This window comes from Microchirus variegatus (assembly GCF_963457635.1).
Source record: "Microchirus variegatus genome assembly, chromosome: 13".
NCBI classification, from domain to species: Eukaryota; Metazoa; Chordata; class Actinopteri; order Pleuronectiformes; family Soleidae; genus Microchirus; species Microchirus variegatus.
In genome coordinates, this window is record NC_139814.1 from 11930144 (window position 1) to 11948244 (window position 18101).

General features: G+C 39.4%; 1 protein-coding gene across 1 annotated transcript; it reads left to right on the plus strand.

Annotated features, from left to right (window-relative positions):
• Positions 1 to 120: 120 nt before the first annotated feature.
• rprd2a (regulation of nuclear pre-mRNA domain containing 2a) lies at positions 121 to 14672 on the plus strand (the record flags this gene model as incomplete). Its single annotated transcript, XM_083899484.1, has 11 exons — positions 121 to 339; positions 4536 to 4665; positions 4899 to 5050; positions 6398 to 6450; positions 6557 to 6683; positions 6783 to 6958; positions 7798 to 8140; positions 8804 to 9025; positions 9342 to 9509; positions 10247 to 11903; positions 14528 to 14672. The coding sequence occupies exons 1-11, from the start codon at positions 162 to 164 to the stop codon at positions 14670 to 14672; spliced, it is 3351 nt and encodes a 1116-aa protein (XP_083755610.1). The 5' UTR covers positions 121 to 161.
• Between the last annotated feature and the right edge of the window lie 3429 nt (positions 14673 to 18101).

Genomic DNA, 18101 nt, shown 5'->3' on the forward strand with positions numbered 1-18101 from the left:
ACTGTGAAAGAAACCCACCGAACATTAAAGGAGTGTATCTGTAACAATGAAAGCATGAGCGGCTTCTTAACGCGGCGCCGCTACGGAGAGCTAGCATGCTAAGCGCTAATGTGTGTTGTACGTTGGAATGGTAGAATGTATTAGCACGAGCTCCTCCGGTCATGGCAGCGGGAGTAGGAGCCGCTCATGGCGGCGGCTCTCTGGAGTCCACTTTAGCCAGGAAGTTTCAAAGTGTCTCAAACACTATGGATTCAATTCAAGGCTTGTCGACGTGGTGTATCGACAACAAGAAGTACCACAGCGTGATCGTCCGAAACTGGATAAAGTGTTTGAGGAAATGTGAGTAGCTTTGGTGTAATTAACTGACTGTTGTTGCCACATGACGTCGCTTCAGTGTCGCTGCTGCGGCCTAATTGAATCCGAGATGACATTTGCTGTTTTTGACTCAGCGTGGGGATACTTTGGAACTCCGGGTAAACGTGGTGTTAAAAACTAGCGCTCCTCCTGGTTACAATTTAAAGCTGCACTATGTTGATTTAAAGATGTGCAGGGTTAACTCCCGCCAAATTATTATTATTTTAATATGAGCATAACCTCAATAATTTATAGAAAGGGCAAACAAAACTCACCCCAGGGACGCACTGTATTTGTTTTGGTATCAAAGTGCTAGTCAGCGCTGGATTGGAAGCAGAATATAGCTCCATGTGGTTAATTTGTTTATATTACATATGTTATTTTGTCACTTATATATTTGTTTGAGAACTCCAAGTTATACATTTATGGCACTAGTTTTAGAATATGATTGCAGTGTTTTCCCAATTTCTTCTTTGAGGACCCTTTTTAAGATGATAAATCATTGCGACCCAAGGCACAATATAAGTCCTGATAAGGGCAAGTTTGTGTATAATGTTTTGACATTTTTTTTACTTCCATGGTAACCCATAAATAATCTCCTGCGACCCCTCCTGATCTGGGTGTCCCTCAACCCAGTTTGTGGGAATGACTGAATAGAGCAAGTCTACATGACAATACTTAAATTTAAAGCAAAAATTAGGTGTCGATGAATTGGTTCCTACATGTACTTATTATATTATTTATTTGGCATAGAACAGGTTCATTAAATTGCATTGCTAGTAGCATTGTCTAAAGTTGTGATTTCAATCAGTTGATCAGGTGTAATTCTCCCTGCTTTATGTATCAGCTGAGTTTATGATGTTTACATAGTTTTGTTGCTGTATTTGGCAAAAAAGCCCTTAATGAAAATGTCATATAATTGCCTGCCTGGTCTGTTTTTAACATACAGTCATGTCATAGCTGTTATGCAGCTGTGTACTGGGAACACAAACTGGTTTTGTAGGCCATGAAGCTGTGTCTTTTAAGCATTGCTGTGCTGTTCTGAGTTGATGTTTGATGATGACTTTTCTAATCTTTTGATAATAGTATTGACAGCAAATGTACCAATGAATTTACTGACAGTTAAACCGTGACTTCAGTCGGCGGTTTTGATGATTCTTGTGTAATCTGTCAAAGACCTTTTCCTCATTATTTAGTCACAGTAACAATTTCAGTTCCATTTTTGATGTAAAAAAAACAAAAATGACAATCTAAACATTTGTTGATTTTTGAAGGTGTGGGATTCCTGAGAGACATTTTGTTAGTCTGTAGACTGACTACTCAGTTGAAAGGCCATAATCGTTATATCAGCTAACGACAAAAAAGAGTAACGCAAATGCTTTAGTTGAGCCAGGTTGTGACAGAGGAGGATGTGATAAAAGTGGTAAATACAAAAGGGGAACCCATTTCATAGACTTGATATTCACTAAATCTAAATAAATAATTTCAACAGCTGTCTCTGTTAAGCTGAAGTCTGTTGAATCTGTCACTCAAGGCTCAAAGCTGGCTGGCACTGCTCCTGCAAAATTAATTGTTGGGGAAAAAAGATACTTGTCACTAGGGATGCACGATATTATCAGCGCTATATCAGGATCAGCTAACACGCTGAGATCCACCGATATGATTAATGATTAAAGTAGGTTGAAAAAGATGCTACCTCCTTGATTTCTATGCTAGCGCCCCTGCAGCTATTATTATTTATTACTTATTTATATTGCACAGTAAAGATATTTGACTTCCATATCTGCTGCAACATATGTATGAAAATATTACGTTAACATCACTGCAGAAGCAACTAAATTACCTTTGTAGTTGGGCAAACGGAAAGGCATATATATTGATATTGTTATTGGTTATTAGTCCCGATATATCGGACTGACAGATAGTCTAATATCTTGCATCCCTACATGTTACTTCTACAGGTGATGTTGTACCTTGGGTAGAACACTAAACTAGAACATTGTGATGGAATAAAACTTCAACAGTTAAAGTAGCTTTTTAGATTTACTGGTTTTCATTTGTAAATGTAAAAAAAAACAAACATAAATTACTCGTCATAATATAATATAATCATAATATTATCAGCATACAACTAACAACAATGTTGTGCCATGTGTGATTTAGATGCTAGGACCAGTTGGTGTCTCTCAGCTTGTGTCGGGAGGCACGATATTATTGGCACAATATTGATGTCGACCATTATTGGCTTCAAAATATTATCGTTTATCTGCCATCACACCACTGGAACAATAGGAGGAATAGGCTGGTTTCTTCCTAAAAAGTCCAATATTTTGTAGGTTTGGATTTTGCAGACTTAGTGTGAGCATCTCCTCAGTGATGATCATGAACTTACACTGGCTTCTAGTCAAATGTTTGTGAGTCTGTTATTCGTGCATGGTGTTACCTTCTTCATGCTGTTTTTCTCAAGTCAAAAGAAGTTGCCTTCACCAGTGGTCATGTTAAAGTCACTGTCGGCATCAAAACTGAGATAGCGCACATATTTATTAGATTAATTAATAAATTGAACATGATGGCTAAATGCACAGTAATGTGTTGATTGTGCATTCATTAAAAAATATTTTTAAGTGAATGTGTTGTTGATTAACGAGCAGTCGACTCAATTGTTTCCTTATTAAGGACAACTTTAAACTGTTGTTGCTGCTCAAAATATGGTGCTTTTAATGTCACAGTAGATTAGATCTCTTTATTGGTGTTTGTAAACTAATTAGTAGAATAAGCAAGTGACTGATAAGTTGATTATGACTATAATTGTTGTTTCAGATAACTTCAAGAATGATATGGTTCAATAAACTTTTAATGATTGTGTTTAGCTCTCACTGTTTTCCACACAACCTAGTTTTCTGTTCATTATTATTTTCATGATTATTCTTCATTTCTCTGCCAAGTGTATTCATTACGAATTAAGTGAAACAAACATGCGACTGATTAACCGATTATTATCGTCATTACAACTTCTTCTCTTTTAATTATATGGACATCTATTATGACAAATGCTGGAAACCATCTTTGTAGGCTGAATGAAATGTATGCTGAGAAAACATCTCTGTGCTTTTGCCTGGAGATAAGGGACACATTTTATCATGGTTGTTGAAGGGTGGTTGAAAAGTAGCAAAGTTTGTGAAGATTTTGAGATGACCTAGACTCTGTGTTCTTTGTGTGTGCACTGCAGTTTGACATTGAACACTTTTATATGGATTGCATTTTTATCGGCTGCAGAGATCACACACACGTCTTTGACAGTTAGACTTAGAATAAGTGTGTTGTTGTGAACACTTGTGTAGTGAATGACAGTATGGGTGCACACTACACATAATATTTATGGTTAAGAGTGTGAGACACTTAAATTGTTTACCTTTTTAAAGATGGATGAACCCGCATTTTGTTTGTTTGTGGTCAGAAACTATATCTAAGTGTGTGCCTTTTTAAGAAGTGTTTTTAGCTTGAAAAATGTTTACATTTGAAACAAGATGACCACTTTCCTGTAAATAGTATGTTCTACATTATAATCTGTTTACAGGGTTTTGCTTTAATATGACTTCTATATACGTATGAAATTACATGTGAAGCATGGTTTGTTGATGTTTGTTGAGTATGCATTCACACCTAATCTTAACAGGGTGATTGTTTTCATTCTTAGGGTGAATTTAAGGAGTTTGCAGGAAAAGCATAACTGAAATAAAAATATTTCAAACAATACTCATTAGCCTAGCAGCAACAACATGTACACAAAAACACAAATGGTGTCAAAGACATTGATTACATGCTGTCTTACTTAACTCCTCTGATCAGCTTAAATCACTAATGAAACAAATGTGTTGATTTAGAGCAATTTAATTATTAATTCTTATGTGTTTTTCTGCCGTTGTGTTTATCAAAATGATTAAATGTATTGACTATTAGGTAAAGTGCAGATGAATTCCATCTAAAGCTTAGTAGATACAAGGACAGGCTTTCGTTTATCGTGTTTGGCTGCTGGTTAGACTGATTTTTTTAATTGTTTTTTTTTAGTTATTTGTTTGTTTGAAACTGAGTAAATTATTAATTAATCATACAAATAATCAATATAATAAGATTGGCTCTTCCATTAAAAATAATGTTTTGTATTGTCTGTCCTCTAACAGCTGATGCCCCACACAGACTCAACCTGATTTACCTCGCCAACGATGTCATTCAGAACTGTAAAAGGAAAAACGCCATTGTCTATCGCACCGAATTTGCAGAGGTGCTCCCTGAGGCATTTGTGCTCGTCAAGTAAGTTGTTTGTGTCGGATGACGACGCGGTAATCTGTTGCCCTGTTTGTCCTCTACTTCCTGTCAGCCTCATCTGTTTGTCCTCTCACTTTCCTTTGTCTCATCTGCCCTTGTCTGTGTTTTATTCCTGCTAAGAAATTTGTCATACATAAATAAAGCGAATGTCATTGCAACAACAACAAACATCTACTGTTCTTTCCCTCTGTCTGTCTCTTTTCCTCTCCTTCCTCTAGCCAAGAACGTGACTCAAAGGTTATTAAATCAGTGGAAAGGATACTTACCATCTGGGAGGAGAGAGGTGTCTACACAGGGACACTCATTGCTGAGCTTAGGGGCAACTTAATCAAAGAAGAGTCTCCTCCTGAGACACCTGTGGAACAAAAAAGTAAGTCTGTCTTTGAATGTTATCACTGATGCGTTACCTTGTGTATTATTGTTTAATAACAATACCTCATGGTATGTATTTTGTAGGGATGTCCCATAGGGGTGGGGAAAAAATCGATTTACATAGAAATTTCGCGATTCTAATCATCTACGAATCTGAATCCTGTTCATACACTTTTTTTTTTTTAATTTCTATTTTGTGTTATTTGTGTACAGTTTATTTTTGTAACTTATGGGAGAAAAAGACAGCTAGCCTAAGCTTTTATTTATGCAAGTTTAACTAAGTAATTTTTTATTTGTTTTGAATGAGTATATGTTAACTTAACAAAGTTGGCCTTTGTGTGATCACATTATCACATTATTTTATACAAACTGTATTGTTTTGATGCCATAATTTGCCTTAACACACTATGCATTGTATACATTTTTTAATCGTTTGAATCGAGAATCGTATTAATCGAATCCGTTTAATCGAGAATCGATTTTGAATCGAATCGAGAATCGATTTTGAATCGAATCGAGACCCTAAGAATCTAATTGATTCGTGAGCCACCCAAAGATTCACATCCCTAATCCCAATCCCAATCTTAAATACCAGATTGGAGCCCATATTTAGAAAGAAAAAAAAAATTGTAGTATAAATGTTTTTTTGTGTAGTATGATACCGATATCTTGAGTATGTACCAATACAAATATCTGTCTGATAGTCTTTTAATCACCTTAGTAATACCACATCTTTACGGATGCCTTTTCTACATATAACCAGCCACCTCCAAAACACAATACTCATTGACTTCATATTTTAGGCTTTATGGATGTATCTGATTTCATTTTTTTTATTTTTCAAATATCCAATCCAATTATTTTGGCCAATATTAGACCAAAATCGGAGAGTGGCTCGTCAATGGTTGTTGTGATATATAAACAGAATACAAACATAAACACTCGGGTGCTAAATGAACTGCTGCATGAAGCGAAGTCATCTTTTCACTATTTTGGTCCCAGTCTAATGACACGTTGTCCACAAACACAGCTGCTTTCGCTAACGCTGAGCTGATGACACCCTGCCCTCTCTCCGTCTCCATCAGTGGTGCAGCAGCAGTACAGACAGAGGACTATGTTCTTATTCTGTCTAAACATCAGTCAGCAATAGTATTTATTTTATAGAAGGTGACCTTTTATTTCCAAAAAGCTGATCGGGACATCCGTATTACATTGTGTATTAGGTCATTCAATGAATAACCCTTTTTTTATGTTTAATGTTTGTTTTTCATTATTTTCTACTTTGTTGAACACATTTTCTGTACTTTGCTGTCTAATGTGAATTTTATTTCTTATTTATTTAAAGCTCCAGTTGAATCTACAGCAGAACTCAGGTCAAAGGTCGTTGATGAGTTTGTGGTAAGCAAGAACTTCTTCAGTTGAGTCTTAACTTGACCCAAGTTAACAAAAGTTCACTGCTTGTAGTCTTTAAATTATGTTTGTCTCACTGCTCCATGTGCTTTAGCCCCAGGCACTAATAGACCAACTGGCCAAGTACAAGCGATCTCTGGAGGAAGTAGACCTGAGAGAAAAACAGCTGGCAGCTATGAGGGTTGACATCTGCAGTTCTGGTGCCCTGAAAAAACTCAAAGGTGCCTGAGAAAGTCTTTCTCTACCACTGCACTGTTTCAGCAGGGATTTTGATGCATCATTTCATCAGAAATATTACTTATTTAAACTGATTTTTCCAGATAAGGCTGGAGGAAAGAGGTTCTCCAAGGACTTCGAGGAGGCAAATACACAACTACAAGAGTTTGTCAAGTTTCTTGAGAAAGAAAGCAAAGTGGGACCACCTGTCATGGAGGCCCTCACCAATGCAGATATCTTCTACGAGATGCAGTACAAGGAGGTCAAGATTGTCGCAAACGTAAGAAACAAGAACAAATATTTGATGTGACGCATTTGTGGTATAATGTTTAATCTTTTGGTCTCAGTTGTAAGAATTTAAACTTCATAAAGACGTAGTGTTTTATATTTCCTGTACAGAGCTGCACAATATGGGTCAAAAAATTAAATTGGGATTGTTTTTGATTATTTGTGATGTAATATGACTAATCTTTGGTATATCAACTTAAATCATGGTGGTTTGATATGATTTGTGATAATCGAGACAAGCCACATTAGTTCAAAAGATTAAACTTTTGAAACGGCCCATTGAAAGGTATAAACAAAGAAAATTACTTTTCATCACCAAAAAAGCACTCGTAGACCTCCAAGTTCACCTCAGTCTATCACTGATATTCATGACTTATCATTTCAGGGATTGTGGGATCAGTATGTGATGCTAATTCTTGTTTTGCATTTAATTTAAATTTAAATAAATCTAAAACAACTGGCCATAAAATCCTCCTAATATGTCACAGAGACTCAGGAATAATGTTCATATAACATACTGAACTCGCCAACAATAACAGTACAGCCAAAATATTTGCATTAAAAAAAATATTTTGCATACTGCCAATCATGTTTATGTTTTGAAATCATGTTTTGGCATGTGGTGCCAACTACCGCCATCTACCAATCATTGCAGTCAGTAGAGTCTGAGCTGCCGAGCAACCACGGGTTGCCAGTTATGTCAGAAAACGAAACCTAAAAGACCTCGGTATTTTGAATTTGAATGTCGTAACCGTTTTTGGCCACATTCTTACATATGGCACCTTTAATAATGCACCGTTTCGCTCATTTTTTTCTTCTTCTCCTCTCAAGGCCTACCAAACGTTTGCTAACCGGGTTTCCCACCTCAAGCGTAAGCTGGACGCCCTGAAGGCCACTTTACCAGATCTGGACGAGTCGCCCATCCCCTCACCGTCTGCAGACGCTCCATCTCCAACAGGGTCAGAATCCCCCTTTCATGGTATGGATATGGCCAACCCTGATCCAGATATTGACGCCACTGCTATGGACGATGAGGTGGAGCCACCGGCCCCGAGCCCTCTGTCTTCAGTGGGAGCATCGCCTGCTCGCTCAGATGTCGTTGGAGAGAATGACAATCGTGAAGTAGAAGACATGGAGCTTTCTGACGAGGAAGTAGACAATACTGGCATTATAGGTGAGGGAGTGGGCTGGTGATAGGGACTTCATGGCTGTCTGTAAATGGAGGTTTTTAAGTAGAATGCTGAACAATAATAGTGATGAATCCTCTTCGTTTTCTGTGGAAGAATTCTATTTAAAACATGTTGAAATTATGAAGGAGGAAATGGAAAGTGGGGCTGTTGAATTATGCAGTAAATCAAATCACTTTTTATCACATCCTGGCAATTTCTCTTATCTTTTCGCAGTCCTAGAGCCTTGTAATGGAAATAGACATTTTAACATTTACACTCGGGAGCAAATGTGTCTTTTAACACCTTTATGTCTAGTTTGTTATTTTATTGCCTCCTTTTTCACTTACAGATTTCTATAAAACCGCAACAGTGTTCTGTAATTGGTTAGTCTTCATTTAGTCTTGTCATACATTATTAAATGAGAGAAAAATGTTCTCCACTTGTACTGTTTACATCATTTCCACCTCAAGCACCTAATGTTGTTATTATTATTATTATTATTATTATAATAATAGCATCTGTATTTTAAATAACTACATTTTGTCTTCATTCAAAACTTAATTGTTTTGGATGAGTGACCTTTTATAGTGTATTTTTTGTCAGAGATATAAAGGCTTGATTTGATAGTTGTACATTACTTTACTTATTGCTATATTTTTTCACCACAGTCGAGCAACAGATGGAACTCCCCTCTCGCCCAGAGGTTTCCACTCCAGTGAATACTGGAAGTACAGAAGCATCAGTAGCAACAGAGCAGCCTATAGCACAGGTCACGCCTCCTGTGGCTGCTCCTGCAGCAGCATCTGCTCCTGCAACTGCTGTGGAGAGTGTTGACCTGGGAAAAATTGGCTCCATCCTCAACAGTTTAAGCTCAGTCATAAAGAACACAGGTGAGTCATGGTGGCTACTCTGCCATCATAAAATATACTGGATTTATAATGCCACAATAAAAGTAAATCAAAATCGGAACTATTCTGATATCTTTCTTTTTTTTTTTCAAATTAAATAAATGGTTAAAGCTGTACGGCTATAATTGAGGGTGTTTTATTGTCTTGTTCCTTGAAGTTTCTAGAAGATGGTTGATTCTGGTCTGCTCAGAAGGAAAGTGATTTAGCAAATGTGAAATGTGCTGTTACTGCAGATAAATCTGTAAGACAGAACAGATTTACAGATTTCCACATTTTAGACTTTTTCGCTGTCTTGCAGGATCTTCGGTGGAGAGTCCTCCGGCGGCTGCTCCTGCTGCCACACCTGCTCCCTCTGTGGCCTCGCATGATAACTCTTCGCTGGTAAACCTCCTCTCCAAGGTGGACGTGAGTCCTTCAGAGCTCCTCGGTGCTCTGTCCAAAGTCCAGGGCCAAAGCGGTTTCGGGGGTGAGAAAAAGGAGTCTGCTTCTGTAGTGTTTTCCAAACTTTCTATATGGGGAGCCACTTTTTAAAAATGGCAAACTATCGTGACACAAGCAAATTTGTGCATAATGTTAGAGAGATGTTTTGTAAAATAATTAAAACCTAATTTTATGTTTTATGTCTGTATACCATATACATACAACTCTTAACTCAAAGGGGACATATTATGCAAAATCAACTTTTTGATCATTTTAATACTTATATTTGGGACTGGAGGCACTATAGGCAAAGTGTCATGTTTTTGTGGTCCGCTTCAGTCTAAGTACAGGTGTGCCGGCCAGAGTCAAATGATCACTTTTCCAAACGCTAACTGCTTTTAGCTGCCGGAGCCTCAGTCACGTAGTTTCATTTGCATTTAAAGAGACAGACACTCAAAACCGAGTGTTCTGAACAGAGCTGTTTTGGCAGAGTGATTGAACTGCTGTGTTGCTTCATCCTTAAGGTATTTAGACCAAAGGATGTCACAGACATGTTCATTAGGACACCAGGGAACTAGGTTAACTTGGACAAATAGGGTATAATATGTCTACTTTAAAGGTTGGTTAAATTCTGCAAATTTGTTTCGGGAGCCTAAATAAATCTGTAGGTTTTCACACAAAGTTTGGGAATCGCTGCTCCACTGACATTAAAAAATAAAAATCTATTTTATTAATTTTATATCCTAAACATTTCTTTGTTCCTCTTTTCTTCTCTTCATTTAGGCCTCAGCTCTATGCTCAACAAACCAGCTCCAAATGTCTCTCCAGCCTCCTCCAGTACAGGCAAGATTCCTCCTTTGTCCACACCTGTGTCAGCAGTTCCCCCTCAGAGCCCGTCTCTCTCCTCTGGTGCACCAGTGCCTTCTCCACACATTTCTGCTGTAGAGCAGAGCACAAAAACCCAAGCCCCTCCTCAGACTTCCAACCAAGCATCCGCATTGGTTCAGGCTCTGCATAGAAACATGGAACTTGGAGCCGCAGAATCAGCTCCGCCCTCGTCCTCCAAAAGTTTAGAGTCTAAAATCCACAGCTTCCTGCAAGGGAACCCTGCCTTTAATGCATTTGACCTAGGTTTTTCTGTGAACTCAGTGGGAGGGGAAACTCTCAACCCAGTTACCGGCACAGACAACCAGGAAGGGACTCCAGTGCGGGACGAGGGCGGAGGAACCCCAACTCAAGATGAGATCATGGACAAGCCTGCTCTGGTCCCGTTTACTTCCAACACCAATACCAGAGAAACTGTGGAAAAAGCTCCTGTTGGGTATCAGAATAGCTCTCAGATGAACATTATGGGTTCCCAACAGAAAGCTCAGAATGGGCAGGTCTACCAGCAGCACCCTTGTGGTAAACAGGAGATGCCAGAGCACGGGATTTCCACACCTGTAGCACATTATCAACAGTTCTCCACTCTGACTGGAGGGCGAGTGCCTGCAGAGAGAGCTCCAGGAACACAGGCAGATGACGGCTTTCAGGGTTTGAATGAAATGAGTTGGTATAGAGACAATTACCCAGAGGGGAGCTCTCAGCAACCCAGAGGATACAGTGTGACGATTCCTGCAGGGCCTGCAGAGAGTAAGTCGTCAGGACTTTATCAGTTCCAGACAGAGCTAACTCGGGAACCTCAAGAGGTAGTTTCCCAGCAGGGCAGCGGCATCTCCTCTGGTTTCTTCAGCAGCAACCTCCCTCCTGTCCCAAAGTTACCTCCCCCTCCTCGGGCCTTTGATGCTCCTCCCCCCATTACCAGCAATCCGATGATGCCCCCAGACCAACAGGCCTTTAACCGTGCAGCGGAAGTCACTGGGCCCAGAACTGACAGCGTGATCGGTGGGATGGTAGTGCACGACCATCAGCACAAGTCCTTGTACCATTCCGACGACCCACTGTTCACACATGGCCCGCCTCGCCCTCCTCACCCTGAGGACTTACGCCCTCACCGAAATGACTTGCAGTATCGCGACAAATTTTACGGTCACGATTCCATTCACTTTCAGGAGGACCCTTACCGACACCCAGATGATCCATATCAGAGGCCAGGCAGTCCTCCACACCAGTACCTAAGGGGTCAAGGCATCACCACCCCACCTTCTCCCTCAGAAGACCCTTACTATAGCCATGACTACCAGCACCACAGCACCCCTCCTCCGCAATTCATTCCAAGAAGACCACTGCCACCTCGTTTAGAGCCACATCATCCTGGTATGCGACCTCCACATATGCATCCCCACCCTGGACACCACCTGCACCCAAGGGGCCCCCCCCACGCACCCTTTCCTCCTCGGTTTCATGGCCCTAACCCAGCGCTAAGAGGCAAACGTCCAGGTCCAAGAGGGGGAAATCCTGGGCCAATGTTTCCCCCCAAAAGACCTTTTCCACATCCACGGTACTGACCAGAGCTGCTGATTTGAGCTCTTAATCTCTGTAGGTGTCACAAAGGCAGGGGGCAGGTCTTTTTTTTACATTGTCCGGCAGTTTTTGAAAGTTGAGTTCCACGCCCTGCCAAGAGAGGACTTAAAATCTGAAACGGCAAATGATGGTGGATCAAAGTGCAGACGCTGAGGTGGGAACCTGAACGGACGGTGAAACTGAAGAAAGAACGTCAGCCGCTAAGTGGAGGAAAAGTCGTTTAGGAGGTTGACGATCAACACCGACAAAAGAAAACCGAGGCTCTGAGAAGGCGGCTGAGCTGAGGAGTGAAGAGAGAAGAAGAAAGAGAATAAGAGGTGGATATATATATATATATAATTCACTTTTTGTGTTATTTACTCCAGTAATTAAGCGTTTAATTAAATGTGTAATTGAGCATCAGTTTTGATAAAGGTCAGCGTGTGTGCGCGCATGGTATGAGTGTGTGCATGCGATCAAGTGTCTGTCAACTAGTCGAAGGCCATTTGTCATTTTTCTTCCAGTTGAGTTAGATATTCATTATTTTTACGACGAGAACTAGAAAAGAATATAGTTGGTGCAGTGATTCTGCTGTTATTTAGTTCTTCACTGAGCAGTTCTGACTGCCTCGCTTCGAAATCAGTGGTGTCACAGTAGCTTATGTGGAAAAACAATTTAAATTTCCCCTTGGTTTGGTGAAAAACAGTGTGTGTATATATATAAATATATACACAGTAGAAATCATGTTTATGCTACAATTACATACATTTTTTGGGGGGGGGAGGGGGCAATTTTGTTTCACTGTCCGAGCTCCAAATGTTATATTTGTGAAGCAGCGCTCTCTCTACCAGTGCGTAAAATCCCTTCGGCGATAGTTTCACGTCTCGTTGAGTTCCTTGAAGGAGAGCGGCACAAGTCAGTCAAATGGAGAAAGAGAGAGGGGTGGGGGAGAACGCCCTGCAACGCCCACACAGAAGAAGAAATGCATTTTTGGAGGGGATGAAGATTCTCGGCTTCAGTTTCGTTTTACTTGTACTGACTAATAAAAATCTGAGTTTATAAAAGTGTGTGGACTCTTTTTTTTTTCTTTTCAGATCCTTGGACTGTTGCACCACTACCCTAAACTTCATCTATATATTTATACATTTACACTGTTTCTAAAATAGAGATTATCTTCTGGTGATTACCTAAGAAAAACAGCATATTTAATATCTCTAACGAAGATCATTCATGTGAAGACAATGAAATGTTTTATTTAATGTCAGTTTTAGGGTAAGAAAAAAACTTTTTACGTTTACTTTTAACATGAAAGTTCAAAGTCAAACTTAACTAGTCAACATTATGTTATATTTTTGTACTGTGTATTTAACAGTGTTGCAAATAAACTGCAGCATTTATAAAGGAATATCTGATTAGAATTAAAAAATCTTAATGAAAAAATATCTGTTTTTTTTATTCATCTGAATGTGTTTAAAAGTTCCACCTCAGCTCTGGGGCTGCAAATTTACGGTTATTTAATCCCAGTGTGCGCGTTTAATTGGCCGATAAATCTAATCTGTATTAAACAATGTTTTTTTACGTGGTCTGGCGAGAAACAAATTAAAGTCTGCTTATTTTTATTATTTGTTTCAATTTGCCATTGAAACCAGATCACACTTAACTTTTCGATTTAAACTTTTCTTCACACCGGTCGTCCTTGGCAACCTGGCCACGACAACACATCCACTCCACTGTTCATCAGTGCCGTCTCCTTTAAAATGTCAGATGTTGGGTTTTCTTCTGACGGTTGAAAGCCCTTTCCAATAGATAAATAAATAAATACGTTATTCATTATTAAGAGAGTGGAAAGAGATTGAGACCAAACTTGCTAAGTTTATGATGGTGAGAAATCAAGTAAAGTGATTTATGTGCATATGCTCTAAGAGGTAAAATACCTGCTTATATGGAAGTAGTAGTATTTTTTTAGTCACTAAATAAAGAAACCATTAATAAATTAATATTATGTGATATTATCAGAATAATGTTAATTTATCGCATTCCTCTATTCCATGTTATTATTTTTTTTACACATGTGGCTTTAGACAAATACCTCACTGACTCTTCTGCTCCGCTCCAAAAAAAAGGAAAAGAAAATAGGCCCTTAAATGTGAAACTTACACTTTCAATGAGCTCATAACGGTGTCGTCATTCAACACATTTTCTTTCACCCGCAGACCTGTTAGGTGCAGCAGTGAGAAGAGAAAGTGAAGCTCAAATTGGTGCTGCTGGAATAGACTTTCATAAGAGAGAGAGAGAGAGAGAGAGCAAAATCAGCTCAGGAGAGTCACCACATGTCAGTGCACGTGTTCTTCCACCAGCAAAGACAGTGAGAAGAGATTTAAAAAACAACAACACTATGTCACATTTATGCACCTCCACAGTCTGTGACGAGAGATTATATTAATGACACTGAGGTGCACCACAGAAGGAGTTTTCTTTACTCCTTAATGTGTCCTGAAGGAGAATGTTTACTTCTTTTAAAAGGTGTTACATGTGCACACATCATACGTCCCTTGAATTTTAACCACTTTCCTGTTTCTCCTCATCCCTCCATCCCTCCCTCCCTCCTGTTTTCATCCTCAGGGAAGCAGAGCCACACTTTGATGTGTCTGATGTGATGGCAACTTTTCCCCACAAGTTCACAGATGGAGGTGGAGAGAGTGTGTCGCTGCTGCTGCTGCTGCTGCTGATGCTGCTTCCACTAATGTCTCTTTGTGGTGTGACATGATTGCAGCTGAGTAAGCCTCCAGTTTAACACAGACACACGGAGCCACCAGCAGGAAATTAAAAAAAAAAAAAAAAAAAAAGAGTAAACGATAGCAGTAAAGGCAGGGAGGAAAATAAAATGCTGAAGGTGTTTCTCTCTGTGTGTCAGTGGATGTTTGAGAGAGGGACCGTAGATGAAGGAGGTGTTTGGACAGAAAGGCCCATGTGAAGTAAGTATAACCACAAACACTGACGGACACATTTTTACCTCTTTCTCTCCGTTTGTGTTCCACTCATCCACACAGTAACTGGAAGCTGCAACATCCAATAAATGCATCTATTTTTTTAACGAAACAAAGATATAATGCTGACTCAAAATGTGTCTATTTCTCCACTCCTGATGACCTTTGCCCCCTTTGAGACAAAATCATTTTTTAATAACACATTTTATTGCTGACACAATAATAATAAAAATGTGTCACAATGTGTTCACAATATGTGCTTCACACGTGTGAAACACAACGTGCAAACATTACAAACAAGGTCAGAGATAAGATGGTGATTAAAATGTAGGCCATAAAATCAAAAAAGGCAATCGGACAACACAAGATAAGGAAAATCACGTTTTATAACTTGAGATACTTTATTATTTTTTTCAATGCTTTTTTTAAAGGCAGAAATGTTATGTCATGAAGCTACATCAACGTGTTTCAACGTTAAAATGCTCCTTATTTATCAAGATGTTTGTGATAATTAAAGCACAAACGCTCGTGCTGACACGACACAGTGTGTGTTTATGTCTCGTCGCCAGATGTCGTTGTTGTGCACAAGAAGGATGGGGGGGAAAAAGTCATCCATTGTCAAAACGACAGAAATCACGTTTTCAGAGCACAGTTTTAAACACGGTATAAATCATCGATATGTACCTGATCACGGACATATGAAGTCAGTGTGTGTGTGTGTGTGCGTCACGTCTGCCCCGTGGGCTTTTACTGTGGCTGAAGGGCGGAGAGCACACACACGGTTTAGTGGCAAATGACAGATGGCAGTCTTAACATTAGAGACGAGCCGAGGAGATGCTCCACTGCTGCTGCTGCTGGGAATAAATGATTTAATATTTCACACACACACACACACACACACACAGAGATAGAGGTGTGTGTGTCCACAGGTTTGATGTGTTAATTACGTTGCTTACGTCGAACCGCGCCAGATCGTGACTGCTTTGAAGTGTGCGCATGTCGGCTGTGTGCGTGTGTGTGTGTGTGTGTGCGCAGCAGCCTGTTGTCATGTGGGCTCATTGTTTACATGCTGTCCACATTTAACAAATTAGGTCTTTGCGGCGCGTGTGAACGTTTGAAAATAAGGTTCCGACAGTTATGGTAATAACGTTTGTTTCCACATTCCTGCCCCGATAAGGAGTCACGAGCTCAGGAGATCCATTTCAGGACCACGGCCAGCTCCACGGCGAGAACAAAAGGCGGATTTACATCTCTTGATGTCAGGGACCGTCGACTTGTTAACGGCCACGCAAAAAACGAAAAACCTCTTCGAGCACACGCCTCATGTTTACAGTGTCTTTTTCAAATGATATATGAAAAAGACATTGTAATAATATTATTATTACATTCAAAGGTGTTATTTCCTATCATGTGCTCTTACCTATGTCTTTATATACCCTCCCTGATCAGTGTATCCATGAAGGTGTATTTATTGTTTTGATCTAACTGTTCACAGGTTAAGTTAAACACATGCTTTATATAAACGAGAGAGAGCACTCAAAGAAGCTGATCTGATTCACACACTGTCAGTACAATCTCACAGGTTTGACAGAGTTTTTGGAAATAATTTCTGGATCTGTGTCTGGATCACCACATTTTATTTATTTATTTATTTAATATTTAATGTAAATTAACTTAACTAAATCAGTGGTGTCAGCTTTTTGAAAATGATATTGTGTCCAATCAGTGTAATATATTGACAGACAGTCAGGTCTGACAGTTTTCAGATCAAGGACACAGTATACAAATAATGAAACATCTATCGTTGCTGTTCACGAAAACCAAACAGGCAGAATTACAATATCCATCTTTCAAAACCAACAAAGCAAATGTCAGGGATTTCCTGGTGAAGTAGTGAACACAGACACAGGAATAATAACACAGACAGTGACTGACAATGAGGAATATTCAAGTTCAGAATCTGATCTGGGTTTTCTCTGGATTCCTCCCACATGCAGATTTGGGGATTAGTGACTGGTGACCTGTCCAGGATGTAACCTGCCTTTCACCCTATGTCAGCTGGGATTGGCATCAGCGCCCCATCATGTGGAGGATGAAGCGGTAGAAGATGAGTGAGTGAGTGAGGATCTGATGTCAGGCAGAATAATAATAACATCATCAACAACACAAATCACGTGGTGAAGCAAGTGACAAGAACATGAAAACAATTTTTAAAAAGATCAAAAAAAAAATTCCCTGTGCAACACTGCTAGTTATATCACTGTCTTCCCGGAGTGCACTGTTTACTTGTAAATACTATGTTATTGCTTACCTTGTTTTCATTTGTTACCTTGCATATATTTAATAGTATTTAAAGGTGCATTATGTAATAAATCTAAAGCAACTGGCCATAAAATCCTCCTAATATGTCACAGAGACTCAGGAATAATGTTCATATAACAAAATGAACTCACCAACAACAACAATACAGCCAAAATATTTGCATTAAAAATATATATTTTGCAGACTGCAAATGTTTATGTTTTGAAATCATGTTTTGGCATGTGGCGCCACCTACCGTCGACTACCAATCATTGCAGTCAGTAGAGTCTCAGCTGCCGAGCAACCACGGGTTGCCAGTTACGTCAGAAAATTAAACCTAAAAGAACTCGGTATTTTGAATTTGAATGTAGTAACCGTTTTTGGCCACATTCTTACGTATGGCACCTTTAATAGTCTTTATTTCCTAATCTTATACTTTTCTATTCTATATGTATCGCTTGGGTTTTATTTTATTTTATTTAAAGTGATGCAATTCTACACTTTTATTTATTATTATTATTATTTATTGTGTTTTATTTTATTTATTTTTGTGAATGTTCTTGTAATGTTTTGTTGGGTTGTGTACAGGGATATGGTTGTCATAAGTGTTAAAACATTATTATTTATTTATTTTTTAAATACAATAAAATAAATTCAACTGTTAAGGATCAATTTCCCCCCCTTCTTTCCTCCTTGCCTGTTCGGCCGTCACAGGGCGAGTAGTTTGGCGACGGTCCCTGGCGGCAGACATCAGGGCTCGTGCAGCCCAGAGGGAGGAGGGATGGAGCTGAGATGGACAGGGAGGGAGACACCGGCTTACGACGTCAAAGGAGTACAGAGTCACACACACACACACACACACACACACTCACAGGAGAGGAGAGGGAGAGGAGAGGGAGAGGACAACC